This window comes from Dermacentor albipictus, chromosome 3, assembly GCF_038994185.2.
Source record: "Dermacentor albipictus isolate Rhodes 1998 colony chromosome 3, USDA_Dalb.pri_finalv2, whole genome shotgun sequence".
Classification (NCBI taxonomy): domain Eukaryota; kingdom Metazoa; phylum Arthropoda; class Arachnida; order Ixodida; family Ixodidae; genus Dermacentor; species Dermacentor albipictus.
In genome coordinates this window covers 8888415-8909399 of record NC_091823.1, presented here as the reverse complement: position 1 = coordinate 8909399, position 20985 = coordinate 8888415, and the positions used below count along the sequence as shown (strand labels likewise).

The 20985-nt window shown below is 42.9% G+C and overlaps 2 protein-coding genes across 5 annotated transcripts in view; one reads left to right on the top strand and one right to left on the bottom strand.

The window, feature by feature from the left end:
- Nucleotides 1-2258: 2258 nt before the first annotated feature.
- Nucleotides 2259-14757, top strand: LOC139057211 (uncharacterized). Of its 2 annotated transcripts, none has more exons than XM_070535048.1 (7): nucleotides 2259-2514; nucleotides 2911-2984; nucleotides 3878-3904; nucleotides 5174-5370; nucleotides 6279-6363; nucleotides 8132-8343; nucleotides 11968-14757. In XM_070535048.1, exons 2-7 carry the CDS (start codon nucleotides 2913-2915, stop codon nucleotides 12059-12061), a joined length of 687 nt encoding a protein of 228 aa, XP_070391149.1. In that variant the 5' UTR covers nucleotides 2259-2514; nucleotides 2911-2912; the 3' UTR covers nucleotides 12062-14757. The 2 variants fall into 2 exon arrangements, with proteins under 2 accessions (XP_070391149.1, XP_070391148.1); XM_070535047.1 differs by having other exon boundaries at nucleotides 2261-2465.
- LOC139057210 (piRNA biogenesis protein EXD1) overlaps nucleotides 14250-20985 on the bottom strand; it is a 49752-nt gene continuing 43016 nt past the window's right edge. Inside the window, exons 12-14 of one of the 3 annotated variants that reach the window (XM_070535046.1) lie at nucleotides 20296-20529; nucleotides 18757-18835; nucleotides 18556-18633 (exon numbers count right to left, since the gene is read on the bottom strand). In XM_070535046.1, the coding sequence (XP_070391147.1) occupies nucleotides 18789-18835; nucleotides 20296-20529 (281 nt within the window). In that variant the 3' untranslated portion in view covers nucleotides 18556-18633; nucleotides 18757-18788. The other 2 variants (XM_070535044.1, XM_070535045.1) reach the window with 2 other exon arrangements.

Here is a 20985-nt window from a genome sequence, read left to right as displayed (position 1 = left end):
GGAGCCACGACTACCACATGTGGTGTTTTTCGGGCTGGAGATATCACTTGGAGGTACTCAGATTATTTTTGTATTCTGCCTAATTACATCATTAGCATCAATTAATTGATCAACTTCTCAAATATTATATTTAGATTAAAAGCGTCAATGAGAAATTTGTAGAGCAACATGGAAAACTCGCGATACAGCTTTCTGTTGCTCAATACGTGCTACATAAAAGTGTTTTTCCAAGCCTAAAAGAAACCCGCGAATACACGCAAAGTGCCTCCAGCGGCCAGTCGCGCGGCAATTTTGCGTGTATTCGTGGGCTTCTTTCACGCTCACAAAAACACTTTTATGTAGCACGCATTGAGCAACAGAAAGTTGTATTGGCAGTTTTTCATGTTGCTGTAAAGTTTTCTCATTTACACTTTTCGATTATATTTGAGAAGCTGAGTCATTAATTAAGACGAACTATGTAATTAGGCGGAATGCAAAACATAATCTCAGTAACTGCAAGTGACGGCAAACGAAATTACCTTGGTTCCATGGAATTGCATATTTTTAAACCATTATGCATTATAGTTGGGGCACCCTATACATTGATCACAAGAGAAAGTAATGTGTTAGCAAGCCGTCTGTTCCTCTTAGAAACAAGGAATTACGGTTCTTAATAGAGAGACTATATTGTGCAAACTTTATTTTACGTTTCTTTTCTAATGATAATTGCCTGCTTTTTTATTCGCTTTGCTCATTACATCTTCTGCCCTCCCTGCCTGGACCTAAAGCAAGGTATGCAGTATAGTGTAAAATAAATTTTAAAAAGCGTTATGACGAAACACCAATATTGCACACAACCACGGGCATCATCAAGGACAATTCAGAAATAAAACGGTCACGGGAACCTACAAAATTGTTGCTGTCGGTGGCTTACATTAAACTGGACAATTAAGAATGGTAATGTTTGCCTACAATATTCGTTATACTTAGGTCATAATCTTCTCACTATTTTAAGCAGTGTTTTAAGCTTTTCTTGAATCTTTCTCACTCCACAATTAGCCGCGCCCGACCATAGAACTGCTGCATTTAATGCAGCTAGTTGCCACGAGCCGTGTCATTCTGCTTGTTTGCTCGTCACTATTTTTACATTGGACGGAGACGATATCCTCCACCACATAGGAAACTAGGCGGACCACAGGCTTTAACACTCAGGTTACTCCAGGTCGGGGCATACCCTAACCCCGCACTGTTACACAGAATCTATCCAGAGACACAATCGACCAATATTTGCGAGCTACGCTCAGACGTAGCTAACTTGGAACACATGCTCTGGCGGTGCCCCGCGTTTCGCGACGGCGTATAACGGCGTCACGTCGTCCAAATGGGAGGCTGCTCTAAGCAGCCCCGATCTTGAAGGACAGCTGTGGGCTGTATCCATCGGGCCCGCGACGTAGCAGAGAGGCTCGGCCTTTCTGTACCGACGTGGGAGCCGCTCGCTACGTGCTGACGCGCGTTCCGAAGGAGCAGAATAAAGTTTTACGTTATGACATCTGGCCAGGACGATCGCTGCGCACGCAGAGTACGCCATGCATATGAATGTTCAAGAAGCAGTACGTATTGGCTTTGTATACTAACCAGACTTTATTTTTCCCCTAAGCTCTTTCGCAAATCCAATTTTGCGAGGTACATGTTGGCTACACCTGTAGAACGAATCCTGCATAAGCCGGTGTCCGTCCCCGAAATGATGGGAAATGAAAACAGACGCGATTGAATCGATGTGGCCCGATATCGTCCACCTATTTCCTGTCATTCACTTGCACAACCATTTTCTTTCTCACTTGGCAACCGTAAACGCGAAAGAAAGATATTTGATATTGCAATACTGTCCTGATTATTTCACTTGGGTTTGTTATCCACCAATACTGTGGTGGCATGAGCTTTCACGAAAAGAGTTCGTAGGGAGGCGCGCATGCTCCAGTCCCACCGATCATACATTTCGCCACTTTCAAATATACGCGCCACCTAATGTTCGGATGCTCGGCATGCATTACTGTTTATTCGGCGCTGCGGAAAAAGTTATGGAGTGGATCTATAATCAACACCTGCGACTGACACAATAAATCGTTCGTACTTATGTAAATCAAACATGTTTTTTAATGTCCTTATAACTTTGCAAAAATACGTTATGTGCAAGTCGATCCCTACGCACCCCCTTTTTCTCATTTATGACGTTGCAGTACCTGAGAAACTCGTTTACATTTTACGTATTGGAGAACACGGAAACGCATCCTAGAGAACTACTAGTGCCATCTGGCGAGCAGCGGCGGCCGTTGAAGCGCGGTGGACGTCTGGTTCCTGTGCGGGTTTTCTATCAGTTTGACGATGATAAGTCTGTGTATCACTTAATTAAGGCCCAGAACACTGGCTACGCTTGCCCTCGGTAACACGGGAAGCCGAAAACTACTCATCTGCTTCGTTCATCACAGGTTCTTGCTTTCGGTCCTTGCCTTGCTTCATCGTACCCACGCCTTTCTGGTCAAGCCATACGTTTGATCTTTTCATTGATAAGTCTTCGATATTATTAGATGTTATGCGTCGATTTGGGTTCTCGGGAGTTAAATGTCGCGGGAAAAAATAATATTTCGTTTACAGGCCTTTAAATCATCAACAGAGCGCTGCGCCGGACAGCTGCTGCTTCGTGAAACTAACTTGTTGCTTTAGCCCCTTCTTGAGCTAGCTGTGACATTACTGGCGCTGTAATTCGCTTTTGAACTGGTGATTCAGCGAGCGACGAAATACGTGTTTGCGTACCATTTCTTATCTGTGGCGAGCCGTGTTACATGACGCGGGAAATTAGTTCATCCAGCTCGTGTGGCCTTGCTTTCGGTTTGACGTTGCAGCAATTGACATTTGATATCGTTGTGTCAACAGCAATGGCAGACTATGATTCAACGCCGTCGCCTGTATTGGAGGAGGATTTCGAAGAGCTCAAGAAACGACTAAAGGTGAGTTGAACACCCTGAATCCACTTTCATTTACGAGCCGTCAAGTGCCGGCTAATATGCATATCCAGCACGCACTCGCGGTGGCGATCTGAAAACAACGCGTAGAACGGTATATATCCCATTGAAAAAAACAAAAAACAAACATTGAGTTCAGTATATATTTCTTTTTTTAATGGGAGCCAGTTGGTTCCAAATGGACGTCATTGGAGGCCCAAGTTCCAATTGTACATAATAAGAAGTCCAGTTTGTTCCAATCAGACATCATTGAAGCTAAAGTATCCCAATTGGTCCCAACTGGACCCACTTGCAGGCCACTGTATGAGTAATCTCTCGTGAAACAACAAAATAGTTGATAATAATAATAGCACAATTATAATGTCACTTTCCAAATAAGATATCTTTGCTTTGCATTTTTGGCGTGATCAATGGAGAGAAGCATTTAGCTTTTTCTGGTGTTAAGGATCTCTTTTGAAGCTTTACCATTTTCTTGTGAACCACTGGAACCACTTGATCAACAACATTTTGCGTACATATGTAGTACCAGAAAAATATGTTGTAGTGAAGTGCTGCAGCTATGTCATTGAACAGAACCGCCATAGTGTATTCGTGCATGAGTAATCTTCTTGAATGGAGTTTCAAGTATATCCATATCAAATCAACATTAGGGCCCATCTAGGTTTAATGTTTTCCCCCCTATCTTCTTATTTTTCTGTATCCTGGTTTTAACAAGTCCAATTGAGAAACCACTTGGGTACAAGTGTGTTCCCAAAATATCAATTTCATTTCATTTGGAAATTTGTAGAACTGGTTTGAGCAACTTTTGTTTGACTGGGGTCGTTATTGCACTTAGTAGTGATTGGCAATTTGATGGTTACCTTTTTGTGTCATTTCAGATGATATTTGATGCCGACCCGGAGCAGGTGAGCGCACTCACAATGGTTTAGTTTTTGCCACGGTTGCAATATATATAATGCATGCAACTTATTTGTGCCATTCATTGATGCAACATCTTTATTGCAAAGTCATGGACACACAATCACTGGTACAGCTAGTAAAAATTAGCATAAGGCAAAATGCTCAGCTCATTACAGCCTGGGCACCAGAGGAATGACAGTAGCAGTTTCTTGCTCCTTTGTGATCTCACTGAAATGATAAGCTCAGCACAAGAATCAGTGCTATAAATTTGTTGCCAGAGCTTCACCGTAATTCCCGTGGATGAGTGTGGAGCTGTACTCAAGCCACCCACAAATGGCACAGCAATTAACCATGTCCAAGAACAAAAATTCTTAGGCGTATGGTTTAATGAACGTTTATCTTGGGGTTCACATATAAGGATTCTATGCAATGACCTTTCTAAGTATGTCGGTATCATTAACAGGATAACCCAGCTGATTCCGCTTTGGCTCAAACAACAGTTATACAGTGCTCTCCTTTACTCTAAACTCTGCTACGGGATCCTAGTTTGGGGAACAACTTCAAAAACAAACTACAAGTTCATTATTTTACAGAAACGAATCCTTTGAATATACTGCAATTACCATGGCCATTTTGTAGCCCTTGAAACAGCTCCATAATTCCAACACTACTCCCTTTGAGCAGACAACATATATTATAAGCAGCTTCTGGTCACCATACATAAACGAAAATTATTCACTAAAACAGACAATGATAAAATATCTCGTTATCTACTACCTCGGAATACCAGACACTTACTGAGAACAAGAACAAATTATGGAAAACAAACACTCATATATCAGTCAACAGAAATATTAACCAAGGTAGGAGAACTGTTAAATTTTAGCGCTTCAGAAAGCTCCTACAAAAAAGAGCTTAGTGAATTATTACTCGCTGATGACATTGGCTTTCACTAAATCTTTATATTTTGCTTCTATTGCATGTGTATGTATGCATGTATGACCTAAGAGTTCATATAGATAGCATTTGTGCTAATGTTTGTGCGGCTTCCTCACTCCAATGAACAAATGTTGTAATCATTTTTGTTACTGAAATTCTGTTCTCTTGTGCGAAATGTGTATACGGTTCATGTGCATTCATTTGTACTAATTATAAGTGCTGTTGTAACTGTGGGATCTGGGACCTGTCAGGCGGTCGTGCCTTTAGTCTCAGTCTCCCCTAGCTCGGACGAGAAATAAAGTTGATTCATTCATGTTGTCTCTGTTGTTGTGCAGTATCACAATGACTACTCCATCAAAAGGTTCCTGAGAGCCTTTCGCACCGTCGATGCCGCATTCCAGGCAATTCTTAAGTGCAACAAGTGGCGTACTGAATATGGCGTCAAGTCTATCAGTGCAGATGACCCGGATATCAAAAGAAACATTGAAGCAAAGAAGGCCATGGTTCTCCCCAATCGGGACTTCTATGGCAGGTATGCAACTACACCAACCTACTCTCACTATCTTGATGGTAAAAGTAAATGTGCTGTTTCTCAAAGGTTGTGTTTGTGGCCACGTACCTAGAGTAGCTAGATTGAATAAACAAGGTTCTACAGAATATTTTCATCATAGTTCTTTTTCTGAGAAGTTTATCTGAGCTACTTAACAGCAGCTACAGAAAATGAAGTTGCCATGGGTGGCATATTAATGAAAGTGCACCAGGAAACTCTTACGAAAAAACCTGGTTATCCTTATAGTATCACTGAGCCTGATCTGTTAAGGAAAGCACTGTACACTGAAATACATAATGTCCTGCAGATTATACTCTTGATGTTTAGAAGCTAACCTTTATACATGGTATGAGGAATTATTACATATTCCGAAAGTAGTAGGAATATTAATCTTGGTGAGAATTTAACGTTTACAATAAAAACAAGCCATAAGGTGCCTGCCACTCTTGGCATTTTATGACAAGCCAAGGCATGTTGCCTAGGTTGTTTGTTTCTTGTTGGTAAGAGCAGCGCAAGAATAATTACAGCACAAGACAGAGAAAAACACAGAACAGGTGCAGGACTAATGACTGACTGGTTTATTGCACACAGGAAGCAATAAATACAAACAGTCTGTTCACACGCACAGTAGTTCAACACCTGTCCTGTGTATTTCACTGTCTTGTGCGCTGCTATTTTTGCGCTGCTATTGCCATGAAGATCAACCAACTCGCCCAGTTTTACACTCTATTGCAGTTTGTTTCTTAATGTGTCAGTTAAGGGTTTTGTCATTGAATATTTTACTTGTGCAGACATACGAACCTGGTGTTGGTTTGTTACTAAAACTGCCGAGATTCCACCAGTATTAGTAAAGGTTTAACTGCCATTAACTTTTGCTCATTGACTTACAGGCCTGTCATATATATCCCTGCCCGCAAGCATAACGTACAAGAGCGGGAGATAGACGAATTGACTCGATTCATCGTGTACGTTTTGGTAAGGAAGGATACATCATTTCCAAAGCTGGGCATGGGCTCAAATGTTTTCTTGCTTTTTTGCCATGGGACCTGCAAATCTTGTGTTTGTGTCACTGTAGAGTAGCAGGTAATTGCAAAGGTTAAGCACGCTAAGTAGTTGAGCATAATACATGTAATGAATTGGCATAGATTGAGGGTAACTTCCAGGGGTGGCCCTCATCAAAGCATAGAGATATGGGGGAGAGGGAGGGATCACTGCACACTCAATACTGTTGTCAACATCTCTCGGGAAGGGGAGCGGGTCAACCTGGGCGACGAGTGCCGCCACTCCCATGTGGAGCTGCCACTGCTAGTGAGCAGCGTTAACAGTGCAAGATTACTACCTCAACAACTTGAGAAGCATGAAATCACAAGACCAAATTGTTGCTGCAGAAGCCAAGTGCCAATGGGAGCAGAAGGCAAAAATGTACCTGTACAAATATTTCAGCACACATCAAAAAGAGCCTCTGGTGGACAGAACTTGCATCTACAATTGCGCAGTGTAACTTCTTGAAATCACAAGCATTAAATAGATTGCTGACATTTGAAATCTGTTGCCTGCAACAACCTGTAATGTAAATCTGCACAAATGTAACAAACGGGTGCTGGAAGATAGATGTTTGAACACTTTCTGGTAGTGCCACTATATTTCCTTCTAATGCGTTGTCTTCATTCATCTTATTAAATATTTCTACCAGACAAATTTGTAAGCTGGCTGGGTGATTTTGAGCATGCTGCACATAATATAGTGTGTAATATAGCCACTTTTGCCCCTGCCTGAAATATTTTCAGAGACAATATTTGCGGACACAATTAAACATAGTGAAAAATTCACAATTGTCAGTTTCTTCTAATGATGTCTGCTTTTTGGGATGCCTAAGAAGCAAGATTAGGGACAGGGAAGATATAAATATAAAATGGAGAGACACAGAGCACAGCCAGTCGCAAATCACATGCTGCACAATGAACATCGATTAAGGACAAAGTTGTTGGTGCAGATTTGTTGTTACAAATTGCAGCAGTGCCTTTGTCCAGCATGTAAAATCAATTTGTGTCTGAAGGGGGCATTTTGAAGCCCTGTATTATGATGTCATTTGTTGTGTACAGTGCTGCTTTGGGACGTTAAATGACATATTTATTACATTGACCTGTGTTTTTATTCTTACAACCTTGAAACAGAAATTGTACCGGCTGATGGTTTGTTTATCTCACATTTTGCATGGACATCACATTTTTCAGTCAAGATCGCTTAGTAAAAAGCTTCGTTTCCATGCTTGCCCATTTCTGAAAAAACAAAAACTACCTCCATATGCTCACCATACGTTTGGAAGAGTGAGCTGCTGAAGTGGTCTGGCTTTTCTGCCTGGTGGCAATTAAAACTTAGCCCAAGCAAACCAGGCAAACTACAATGCTGAGTGTTTAATTAAGTGACGCAGACCCAATACTTAATCACACAGCAGAACTAAAAAAAATAACTTGGAAACAACTAACGAAAAATAGCTCGGAAAACAAGAGACAAGAAAGAAACACAGCTCATCAATACAGAATACCAACTTGCCCAGCATTCAATACTCTAAAAAATTTAGCAGCATTATGTGCATAAATCTTCTCCTAAAGGTTAGAATAAAAAGTGTATGCCATTGTATCTTTCACCTGAGATGTTAGCAGGCTCTGCTAGACCAGAGCATACGTGCCAGTGCTCCTGCTTCGTTGGCTCACACTGGTGTTTGCAATTTTTGTGTGTACAGGAGGAGGCGTGCAAGAAGTGCTTCGAAGAAGTGGTAGATAACCTGTGCATCATCTTTGATCTTAAGGATTTTGGCCTTAACAGCATGGACTATCCGCTTATCAAAAACCTCATCTGGCTGCTTAGCAAGCACTATCCTGAACGGCTGGGCATCTGTCTCATTCTCAACTCGCCTACAATTTTCTCGGGGTGCTGGAGTGTCATCCGCGGTTGGTAAGGACGTCATTGACTAAGCAGTTAGACATCCGACATTTACTGCTTAAGCACATGCCAGACACGGTGCAAGATGTATATCTTTAGGTGTGGACAGAGCGCAACAAGTGCTGTTGCGAGTGCTTCCAGATAACCTCGTTTTCACCCTGCCCTGAAACAGACCGATCATGGCCATGTCACCCAGTGAAAAGATGGCACAGCTGGGTGATCACACATTTTGTCAGGTGCGCATTTTCGAGAGGCGCAAGATAAGAGCGACTCGCAGTCAGCTTGGTAGCAGAAGAATGAAAAAGCCAAGTGAACACATCGTCATGCTTCGCTCAATCAACTCCGCAGTGGAGTGAGGGCATCATTCTACCTGAGCATACTGTGCATGTTCACTGGCATTTCTATGAACAGCTGTGTGCAATGTGTTAGAGGACGATGCCAGAACAGCACACTTTTATTTTAAACATTGCCACCTCTCACGTGACACCGATAATACAAATGAACAAGGAAGGGAGGGAAGAGGAGGGGGAGGAGAAACTGAGGGACCTGACTTTTGCTAGTTACAAAAATACGAGTCATCTTGTCACTTCAAACTAGAAGCCATTATCAGTTCTTCCTGCGAGACGTGCTGTCCACACCTAAACACTGTTTCTTGGCCTGTGATGCCAAATGTCGACCCGCTGCAGTGGCTTAGTAGCTATGGTGTTGTTGCACTGCTAAGCACGAGGTCATGGGATCAAATCCTGGGCTCCACAGCCACATTTCAACGGAGGTGAAATGCAAAAACGCATGTGTCCCGTGCATTGGGGACACAATAAACAGTCCCCGGTGGTCAAAATTAGTCCGCCCTTCCATTACCGTAAGCCTCACAATCAAATCATGGTTTTGAAACCCCAGTATACAATTCATTTCAATGCCAAATGGCAAGCTGCTTTGGTGTATCTGGAAATGAAGCCTACCGTAGTAAAGTGTGGTGGAGCACTCTAGGAGCTCTGTTCGAAGGGCTCATAAACAGTTTTGGATGTTTCAAGTGAACAAGTGCACGGAGCCATCAGAGCTCGATAATCTATTGGATATTTCTTGCTGGATACGGTGTGGAAAGCCCAAAAAATGAGATCGTATGACCACATGCTTTTTTCATCTTGTGGTGCTGGTTGCCACCCTGCACTTTAGTTACTCGGCAATGTCTTCTGCTTAAGTGTTATAGCACTAATCACATGAAATTCTGCAAGAGCTAGCAGTTCCAGCAGAGATTGTGTGTCCAGAAATATTGTGAGGGGACCCCTAACATCCTGCATAAACAGGAAGAATGTTGTCTTGATGTGTGGCTATAGCACACAATTATGTCTCCTCGTTCTTTGATGAGACTAAACATGTGCCAGGGCTAGATTCTGGAAAGAGATACATTTGTAATGAAAGAAGGCTAGAGGACGTCGGGCAAAAGAACACATTCTAACCTGCTTTTCAACCGATAAGTAGGTGGACAGGGAGGTAAATATTTAAAAAAAGAGGAAAGTGATAGCTTGCAGATGACAGGTACAGAGTGCATGCTTAGCAAATGACTGCTTTGGGCTGTATTAAGAGGAAGCTTTAGCTCTGGCCCAACTTTGATGCCACCTATAGAAATACATGTAAACTGCAGATATGCTTTTCTGGTATTACACCCCGGCCTATGTTAATGAAATTTGCTGCATTTAAGAGGGAAAGTTTTAGTGACTGATGGAAGTGGAACTTTGATTTAGTGCTTAAATTTTTTTACAAGAGTTTTCAAAAATTGGCAAGCTTGAAAAAAAAAATAGAAGCACGAAATTTACAAACCTGTAACTCTGCACGAAAAAAAATGTTGCAGTTCTGTACATTTACTAGAACAACCGAAGCAACTAACTTTACTAAATTTGGCGCAGTAGTTGGCAAGAGAAATGATTTCTCCTTTCCCATGTAATGAGATGGGAGCCCTTGAGCTAAAACTTCCTCTTAACTCTTTCCCTACCATGGGGAAAATAGGTGTTTTTTGTAGGTTAAGCCAGATTTTTTTATTTGTGAGCGAATTACAGCACTCAATATTTTATGTAATACATAAACAAAAAACAGAATGAATGTGCTTTTGACACATAGAAGTTTTATTTACAAGGTGTCATGAAAAATGTAAATTGCCAGAATTGTAAAGACACGCTTGTATCTACTAAGAAAATTATGTAACAAAAATTATGAGATATACAAAATGTACTGCCATCTAATGGGCACTATCTCCAAAAAAATTAAATTTTTCATTGAACAGTTATTCCACTACTAAAATTTAACTGCAAGCACTTCAGTTGGGCGTGCCGGGCTGTGGCCTCCAATGTTCCAGGCTGGTTTGCGATGTCGTCGCTCTCAGAGTGAAAGTCTGGCGAAAAGGCAGCATCCTCGGATTCACTGCTGCTCAATCCATCTATAATATCAGATGCAGACGCAGCAGAATCGCGAGATCTGCAATCTTTCGAAGCGCATGCGCGGCTCCCAGATGTGGCCATTTTTTATTTCTACTTTGACAATTGTAATACTTCAAAGCGCATTCAAAAATTACTGCCTGGCTGGCAGAAAGAAAAAATCGAACTGCTGAGAAAACGATATAGTTCTCCTCCTTCACATCCAATAGCGCAGTGTAACCGTGAGTGGTGCAGAAGGTCTCAAAAGCGGGCTTTCAAACCATCGTTAGCTGGATAACGATGCCCAATGGGCGCAGTACGAAAACAGTCAAAGGGGCCCTGAACCACGCCTAGGGTTTGGTGAAATAGCATAGTCCACGGGTAGCATATGCTGCTATGAACACCTCAGCCAAAGTTTGCTGTCGTACGCAGTGCATGGAGCCCTCAAGCAGATCGTGAAATCACCTTTTTCTCAAATGCTCTCGTTTCAACAGGTGGCCCTGTCCTCACTCTCTTCTAGACACACTATTTCGTCATCGGGTGCACTATTTCGTCATTCCCTTAGACGGATACTATTGACCGATAGCTAACATCAAGTAGCGGTGGGCTACGTGGCGTAGATACCGCAACCATCGCAGGGTGCCACTGGCAAAGGGCACTGCGGCTCTCTAAGGCCAACTGCATTTGGCTTATGTCTAGTGCATCGTAGGCACCAAAGGGGGAAGTTGGAGCGTCTACGTTAGCATCCAAAATAAAATTTGAACTACGCACCACGGTGACGTTTAGAAGGCGGAGTGTTGTGGGCATGTCCCACTGTGCCGTAGCCTTTGTAGTGCAAGGCATTGAAAGAACAAGAGCACAGCGGAGGCCTTGTTTGATTACCAATAACTCCGCTTCTGCTGAATGCATTGAAGTACTTTTTGTGGCAAAGTACTTGAAATAGCCTATTTTCACTTCAAATGCCTTTCTCCACTTCGATAAAAAGTGGTTCAGGGCCTCTTAATCACTTCCCATGTACCGCATACATCAGTTCTCTACGTGGAAATATACCGTTCGACTTGATGCCCAATGCTGTTGGGCCTGTCACTGTGCTCATGGCTCCTGGTTGCAAGCAAAGGAATGAAGGCTATTTTTATTGGACCTGCGAGGTTGAAGACATGCAGAGATGCAGTTGAAGGTCATGAAGAAATGGAAAGCATAACAAATGTCCTTCATGTATTGTTTTCAGGCTCAACGAGGTCACAGCAAAAAAGGTGGTATTCATAGGCAGTCAAGAAGACTTGGTGAAGTACGTCCACCCAGACATACTGCCCAACCTCTAACGGAGGAACGCTTCCCTAGAGATCACAACACAGCCGTCAGCCACATCATCCACAACCCAGTCTCCTTTCACAAGCACCTGTGGCCACGGGTCGGGGCCAGAGGATGGCAGCAGCAAGACAATGTGCGCAACCCCACATGGATTCCAGTCCTTTTGTTTTCGGTCACTTGAACTTAGCTATTGAGCCACATCAACAAGTTAACCATGTGACACTTCGTCGGCAGCTTCATATAACGAGCATTGAACTGGTTTTTATTTGTACACCCATACGTATGTGTTTGTTGGCGACTGCAGTACAATTAGTTATGCTGGCAGAGGTGTTGTATATGATTTTATTGCCAAACGAGCCATTATGACAAGTTGTAAATGAGAATGCTCGCACCATGTTCAAGGGCTTAACTTGATGCAGTTGCTTTGTGCAAGCTGTTTAATGTCACAAATGTATATGTGTGAACAGAGAATTTCGCTTCAGAACTGGTTGAGCAGTAATATCTGCTTGTTATGATTGCTTCATTGTGGTCTAAGTAGGGGGAAGGTCTCTCCCAGCATAAGTTTAGCTTGGAATTGATATCCGCACTCAACTGTGTGGTTGAATGAGAAAATTGTCTCGCATGCCTGCAATGATTTAAGCACATAGGAAGCATATTTATATAACAGTTAAAATACCGATATATGCTACACTTATTTTACGTTTCAAAATTCTTGCATACACAATGAAAAAGTGCTTTGGAAAGATCTGTACTAAAAGCTGCTTTACGGGTGGCAATTCTCAGTGCTTCTTGCACATATGTTTACGGAGCCTCTAAATCTTGCCAGCAGCAATCGTCATTTAAGGTCAGTATGGATTTCACAGGGAAAGAGCATTTTGTGGAGCATGAGCACGGTAAAATAAAAGGAATTGGCATTAAGAAGCAATGGCAAAGTATGGACTCAGTGTTCCTGCTGCTGTTTTGTTTTTTAGTGTTCTGAAAAAGTCAGTGTTCAGTTGACATTCGTTCAAGCTTTCAGAGAAACCCTCTGCGACTCATAGTTAATATATCAACATTTTGTGCATGTTGTTATTGAAAGGATGGAAGCAGCCCTGTCAACACCGAGGCAGGCTACCACAGACAACCGTGGGATGTGGACTTTCTCTATGTGCACACAATAGGCTTGCAGATTTGTTCGTGTAAGTCTGCATCAATGCATGACTGGACGATGGAATTAGTTGTTGAAAGCAGTTTTACTCACTGGCATTTTGGGATATCTTGGTTGAATACTTAGGTTGCAAGAGCCAATTGCCAATATATTAGGTAGTTATTCACACAGCATAAAAAAAAAGCAATTACGAGCCAGTTCGAGCATACCCTTGCATCATTTAGAAGTGTTGGAGGGCCCCTTAACATACATCTACTCATTACTTGCTCGCAACCTACTTCTAAAGGGAACATTACGAAGTGTGCATGCAATGCTGCAACATGGTTCTTTGGATGTTTATTTTTGGTAAGCAGCTTCCTGGGCATCTACGATTTCTTAAAGGGGCTTCTTCTCTGATCAAACTACTGTGCATTCTTGTGGGAATGATGGTGAAGGAAGTTGCCAGTCACCACCTACTTGTGAAGTGGCAGGCTTTCACCTGCAGTGTTTACTTCTTGAAATGGGCTTTACTTACTTTATTTGTGGCACAGAATGCTGTTGTTAAAGATGCTTCGTTATTGTGGTCTGAGATCGAGTGCCGATTATGTGGTCCAAGTAGACAGCCAACCCTTATCTGAAGGTTCTGGGTGGCATTTGTCACTTCGCAGTTCTGTTGTGTGTGCTTTTGAGCATGGTACAATCGCTGTGCTAATTCAGTTCTACCATGGCTTCACGAGTAGCAGATCCTGTGTGCTCTGGAGCTTGTAAATGCAGTAATCCTTAAGACTTCAAAAGCAGTGGCAAAGGAGCTGCAGTTCAAGGTTAAGCAAAAACCAACAGTGGCAGGCTGTGCACCGCCTTGCCCATAAAATTTTGTACAAATAGTTGCATTTTGATTTGCGTCTTCTGCTGTTTAAGGAGCATGGTGCAACAGGCCGAGGCATTGGTTTTTAAGTTCATAAAGTGGAGCCATGGTAAAAAAAAAGAAGAACAAGTGGTTGTGGAAACAGAGAGATGAAATTGGCTGTTGGTTTTGTAGGATGCCGTATCCAATATCAGTAATTTGAGGATAGTTCAGCAAGTACAGCGATGTTTATTTAGGCACGGTTTGCAGCACACACAAGAGTCTCTTGAAGGTATCTTCTGGTTCACAGCACTTGATCACTTTGAGTTGCGCTCCTGCAGGTTCACGCGTCAATTGGCAATGTGGAGTTGCTTCCTTGGATGAGGCACTTGACAAAGCTGACACAAAGTCGTGTGGTAGAAAAGATTTGTATATAATTCAGATCAGCAGTTTTAGAGGAGAGACATTTTACTGCTCCCCTCCAAACTGTACAAAGCTCAGTGTTGATTGTGCTGCTGAACTGTATTAACTACTTAGTAGGCTCAGGGGTACAAGACCTCCTTGTTTTTGTTTAATTTTTAAATTGTCACACGGATGTAGTCTACACAAATGAACCAGTGGCAGTACTAGCTTACTTACAAATAGGAGTTATATTATATTGCAGCTGACCTTATTTAGTGTACATAAGAAAGAAAAAAAAAATCTTGAGAAATAAAGCTAGAATTTGGCATCCTGAACTCCTCATGCACTCTGTCAAATAATTTACTTCTTGACGTTAATAAAACGCTATGTTAATATGTAGGAAATACAGTTGAACCTCTTCATGACGTGGTCACATTCGACATAAGAACATTTGTTATAAATCTATATTGGTTATACACTAACATGGGTGATAAATTTTCTTTTAGTTTACTTTGTTTGGTCCAATGATTCCTTATGTTGAAGTTTGACTGTAGCAAGGAAACCTGTCATGGGCTCTTTTGTTCGAAATTGAAAAATACGTACCTATGCAAAGAATGATAATGTGAGAAGTGAGACATCAACAGGTACAACTTCTCTCAGTCCCATCTGTTTATGTTTCATTTCTTTGCAGCTTATCAGTGGTAGTGGTACTAAAAGACACCAAAATACTGCTTGTAACCTTCACCATTGACCATAATGGCAAAGAGATGATAATGTTGCAACTACTTGTTCCAAAGTCAATCAAGATGGCATACTGCATTATGCCTCTGGAGAAGCTTGCTCATTGATTTGACCAAAAAAGGAATAGTATAATGCTATACACACTGTGCCATGAAAATGATTGAAAATGTGGCTCATCACGATTCGAGCTGTTAAATATAGCAAAACAAACATATGGTTAATAACATAAATGCATTCTGGACTAGTATGTGTGATGCATGTTGTAGATCATTGCCGACAGGCGGCAACGGGGAAGAAAAGAATGTATTGCGCAACAATGCATTGAGATGACACTCTCAGTTTAGGCCGAGTCCTTCAAGACCTGCATGTCTGCTGGCCGAAAAGAGGTGTTTTCTGCCTTGTCATTTACCGGCCGGCTTCCCCATGCATTTGAGTACTTTGGCATTCCGTTTTTAACGTTGGCAGCTGTCATGATGGTGCTGTCCTTGTGGTCCTGTCCTGTAACTGCCTTGTTTTCAGCAAGCACACTGGGACAGTGTACTGGACGAAGAGGTGATAAAGACTGGCTGCTGCTCCGGATCAATGGCTTATCTCGCAAGTCATCAGTTATGTGGGCACTGCCATTACAATGCTCCATTAATGTCCCCTGTGAAGCTCGGAACACACAACTTCCATTAGGTCGTTCAGCTGAAAAATTTACGTCGCTTTCCAGGCTATGGGAAGGACTGCTATCGAGAGGCCTGTTGCCATTACAGCGACGCAGTAGCGTGTCTTGAGAAACATGTGCAGTGTTATCTGCAACGGTACACTGACGCGCAGTGGACTTGACACCGTGGACATCGTGTGCATGCTCAAGGCTGCGAGAGAGACTGCTGTTTGGGTGGAGCTTGTCTGTAGCAGCCTGATCTGCCTTTGTGTCTTCCTTGGTTCCGTTGACTACGGGGCAATGGTCTTCAGGACCCGAAGTGACAGGCACCTCTTGTTGCACAGGTTTAGCAGTCTCATCACTAGCACGCCGTTCCCTGCATTCACTCTCACTGTTCTGGCGGGTTGCGTCAGGGTCAAGAACTGTAAAAGGCACAGCAAGATGCCAGCTCTCAAAACAGCACATGAAGGTAACCTCAGTGAAGCATGCAAATGCACAATCCTTAGCTTCTCACCAACATGATATATAGGAATTTCCACTACACCAGGACACTAATCACTCCCCAAGACTAAAAGAAACAATACAAGCAATTATATAATAAAAAATATTGATTCTATGTAGCACATAACTACAAAATGTCTGAAAGCCATAATAAATGCCTGCTGAAAAAGAATTATGAAAATGTGATCACCTTGCCTAGAGTGGAACTTCACATTAGTGTTTGAAAATGTCCTTTTCTACAGTAACGAATAATTAGCCTAGGTATGTAATTCCCAAGCCTGTGAAGTTATGGACAGCTGTTTTGACCATGCAAAGTTGGTACTATATTGGTCTCACTTTTATATCACCTGTAGGTAGACTAGGGGCTAGCTCACTTCGCTTAATGTGCTTTGGCACTTGTTGGATAGACCGTCTAAGGTGTCAACGTGAGAAAACAAAAGTTCTCATGTGAAATATTTCTTGAATGCGCGAACAGAATGCCAGCCACACCAGTTGGATGACCTCCAGGTTTGACATCGACAGAAAGCTAAAGCTTCGTACTTAGTTACTTGATTTCAACATACCCTTGACTGTAACATACACTCAAATGAAAAGTACAATGCCCCCAATTGGAATGTGCACCCTGATTTTCATGCTTCAAGAAATTATACATGCAGTGCCCTTAATTGTTCAACTGCCAGTTTTTCATGCAAGAAAGAGTATGGTGACCTGTTCTCAATTGGAAAAAGAATGTTTGCTACATCTGACCTACAGCGGAATGGGCATCACTCATCGTCGCTGCTGCAAGGCTCCTTGTCACTATCAATAGCCCAGGGCGACTGATCTCCCATGCCATACATGGCATTTCAGAGAGAGAGACAAACATTTATTTCTGGGCTAGCGATAGACAGAAAGTTCTATTTTTCAACCTCAGGTGGGCGGCTTCCTCATTCCAGGAATCTGGGCTCTCACTGCTACCCTGGCCCGGTCCACCAACTTTCGCTGGTCATCTAGCCCTGGGCAAGACAGCATGGCCTCCCACAGTTGTTTGTTTTCCCAATCTGTCTTCTCTGATTCGGCTGTTTTTCATCTGCCATCTTCAGTGTTTGGTGGGGCCAAAGCATAAAGTAATGACCATGGTCGTATTAAGTTTGATGAGAGCTAACCTGTTGTGGTTGTGCGACGAGCTCGAGGTAGCAGTAGAGCAGGACTAAATGGAAGCCACGATTCGTAAAACCATTCTTCAAAGTGAATGATTTGAAAGTCGTTGAGCATTTCACTAACAGTATTCTAAGCAAAAGGCGTGAAGAGGAAGAGATGAAGCAGACTCCGAAAAGAATTTCACAGGAAAATGATAGGCCGGAAGAAAGGGAAGTAGCAAGGTAGTTAATGGCAGCATTGGACAAAGAGATCGAACTTTTGGAGCAGGAAAGTGAACAAGGACAGCAGCTTGAAATGTCTGTGGTAGAATGCAGCGGAAGTGGGAGGAAGCCGCTAGCAGGTTTTTCTCGTGAGCCGAAGAGAATGCTGGTACCTGTGAGGTTAGCAGCACGTTTATAACTGAACAGAAAGTGTTATATGTTAATGAGGCCTTAGTGGCAACAGAGGCTGTAGTGAAAGCGACGAGGTGCTGTGCCAACACGGCACTGTAGAGACAGCTAGGCCAGCTCTGAATGAATTGGCACAATGACTGCGCGTGGGCATCGCAGTTATTGTTAACAAGGTTGTTAACAAAGTACAGGGTGCCGCTGACCTGACAGGCACGGGCGCCCATGTGGAGTCAGATCTGTGTGCCGAAGCATATTGTAAGTTGGACGATACAATTGAGAGCAGGTCGCAGGAGTGCGAGCTGCACAGCTCAAAAGGAAACAGCTGCACTGTTCAGGTGTCAGTGAAGCTGTCCACGAGTCTAGTTAGCCAAAAGAGGGATGATTTAGGTATGAATCACGTGGGCTGTGCGGGTGAGACAGCGATTGAGACCGACAAGCTGCGTGCCGATGCACAGTACTACTAGCTGGTCAATGCAGTAGAGGGCAGTTCGCAGGAGTTTTTTATTAAGCATGCATGGAAGTACTATTTAATAATACACACAATTTTTTATGTTCTTGTGAGTGCTTTAAGTTATGCAAGTTTAGTTTTGCTGTTCTCTTAAGGCACATCCTGCAAAGACAAAAAGGAAAGAAAACATGTGCATGAGACGCAAGTATGTGTTGAGTTGTGACCACAGAGCTAGCGTGATTTTGATTACATACCTGGAGAGTTAACGAGGCTGTTCAGTGGGACCAGTACGTGCGATATGTAGTCCACTTTGATACAGTATGAACGGGCTGTTCGTGAAGTTAGGCTGCATAAGTTAGGTTGAAGCATTGGTTATTTAGAGCCTTTGGTTTAGTTCTATGTACACCTTGGCTCCCCTGCAGCATGACAATCATTTTTTGCTAAACTGAGGAGGAATGTGAGCACTTACTTTGGTGGCACAAAATTTTGGGGTCAAAATTTTCAGTTCCCAGTTGAGCAGCTTACTGAAATCTGGTATGAAAAATGGTCTGAAAAATTGAAATTTTGGTGTTAAGCCTGGTGAGTAAACAGCTGATTCCAGACGTTTGCAAGCTGTGTGTTATTTTGTTACCAGGACTGACTCTACCATGTTAGTTGTGAGATGGTTGGAAGCATTCAGAGTTTGGAGTTGTTGCAAAGAGCGAAGCCATCTTCTTGGTCACCAGCCATTCCCATTCTGACCAGCAGTTGTTAGTGTTCGCCAGTAAATATTTTCCAAGCCACGGACGAGCTGTTACGATCGGCTAGCATGGGAAGCAACTTTTAAGCATCCTCTGCCTTGCTGGGATAAATCAGCTTTGTGAAGCTAACAGTATGTCCTACCAGCATCGCCCAGATGGCGACGAGGCCTGACATAGACTGTGGCGGGTCAACACTGAAGTTCCTTTCAATCTGACAACTATCATTGGATTCTGTAGACGCAGCAACCACCATGAAGGCAAAGGTTCCCAGGTCGCTGCAAGCTGACCGTCACAGAGAGCCGACTAATTGATGCAACGGGCCAATGCCTTCTGTGGGAACGGCGTCAACATCAGATACTCACATTGCCATGTAGTTGTGCCATATGTGGGGGCAATCGTGAAACATTGGAGGCAGAGTCAGGTGGAATGATGTGCTGTCATGGGAAGGACTTTGCGAACAATTCAACGATTATGATTGGCCGAGACACAGTCATCAGGTTCCCTAGTCCAGTCACCTAGGGCAATGAACTGCTTTAAACGTGGACACCTGTGATGCAGTGCTGGTGTGTGCCGACGTGTCCTGATGTGCTCTCCCCAAAAAATGTAGTCTGCTCTGACCTGTAGCTCATGCTACGAGAATGATGCACTGCACTCCGTGCTCAAGCCAGTATGGGTATCCTTTGTTCTGTAATTAAACCCCCCGTTCCGTTTCTCCAACCTGTCGACCTTGTACTCTTCATGAAAGAGGCAACCCTCGTCAAGGAGGCTCAAATGACTGCGTGGGCCCGCTTAGCCTCCGTGTGACACCCCTGAAGCGTAGGCCCACTACGTATACAAGACACACTGGCACAACAGGCTAGAGAGCGACCCTCTGTGTGAAGCCACACTTTAAGGCCACAACCTCCACATGAAAGAGTCCAAGTGCAATGCTAAACCTCGCCATTGCTGTCAATGCTTTGTCTTTCGGGTGAAAACTGCCACATTTTTTTCTTCATGGCAATGACGATAGCTTGCCAGTACTATTAAAGTTTGGTTTTGTTCTACAATGTAACGAGCATGTGATATTTTAGCACCTTTTTTCACTATAAAGAAGAGCATGCTAGAATTATAGCAAATATAACATCTCAGAAAGAGACTGATCACAAGAATAGGGCCAAAACGACCTCCACTTTCGACAAACTTGACCTGTGTGCAATCTCAGACAAAGTAAGTCATTAACCTAGTTTCACTCATTAAGCCACTGAAAACTGCAAACAAGACAAACTCACCAGCCAGCTCCCTAGATGTGTCTTTGGCTAGTAGGTGCATGCCTATGTTGAGCAAGGAGTCCTCCCCATAATCGTCCTCCTTGACATGAGTATGGTCATCTTGTTTCCGATTGCATTCTTCTCGGCGGTATGCATCTCTCGGCTCCCTCCAGTTATGCATCCGGCCATTGTTCATTAAAGAAAATCCACGGCCATGCCTAAGGTTGTCATGCTGGTGGTGAAATCTGTTGTTTTCTGCACAGGAGCAAAGTTCCAACAGTGTATCTTACATGCTGGAAAACGAGTTTTGAATTACGTCTTAACACACTGACAGAGTAGTCTGCACTATGGAGTAAGATGCGACAAAAGTATTGACTTGTCTCTAAAAGCATTGACTTGTGTCAACTTGTGTCTCAGTGAGCCATGCTTTGTGGCAGAAATAATAAATTATCTCCTGCTTGTCATATGCCAAAGTTCACAAGGTATTTCATAAACTTTTAAATGTGTGAAAATAGGTATACGATGACAAATGACATGGTCATGGCTGCTATACAACCTGATATGGTATATTGGTGTGCCTTTATGAAAGTTACATTTGTTAATAATAAGGTGGCTTTCAATTGAGGCGTTCACACGGCATGCACGTTTGGTGCTAATGCTAACAGCCAGGAAAGGAAGACTGCCTTTGAAAACCACACAAAAGAGAGGACA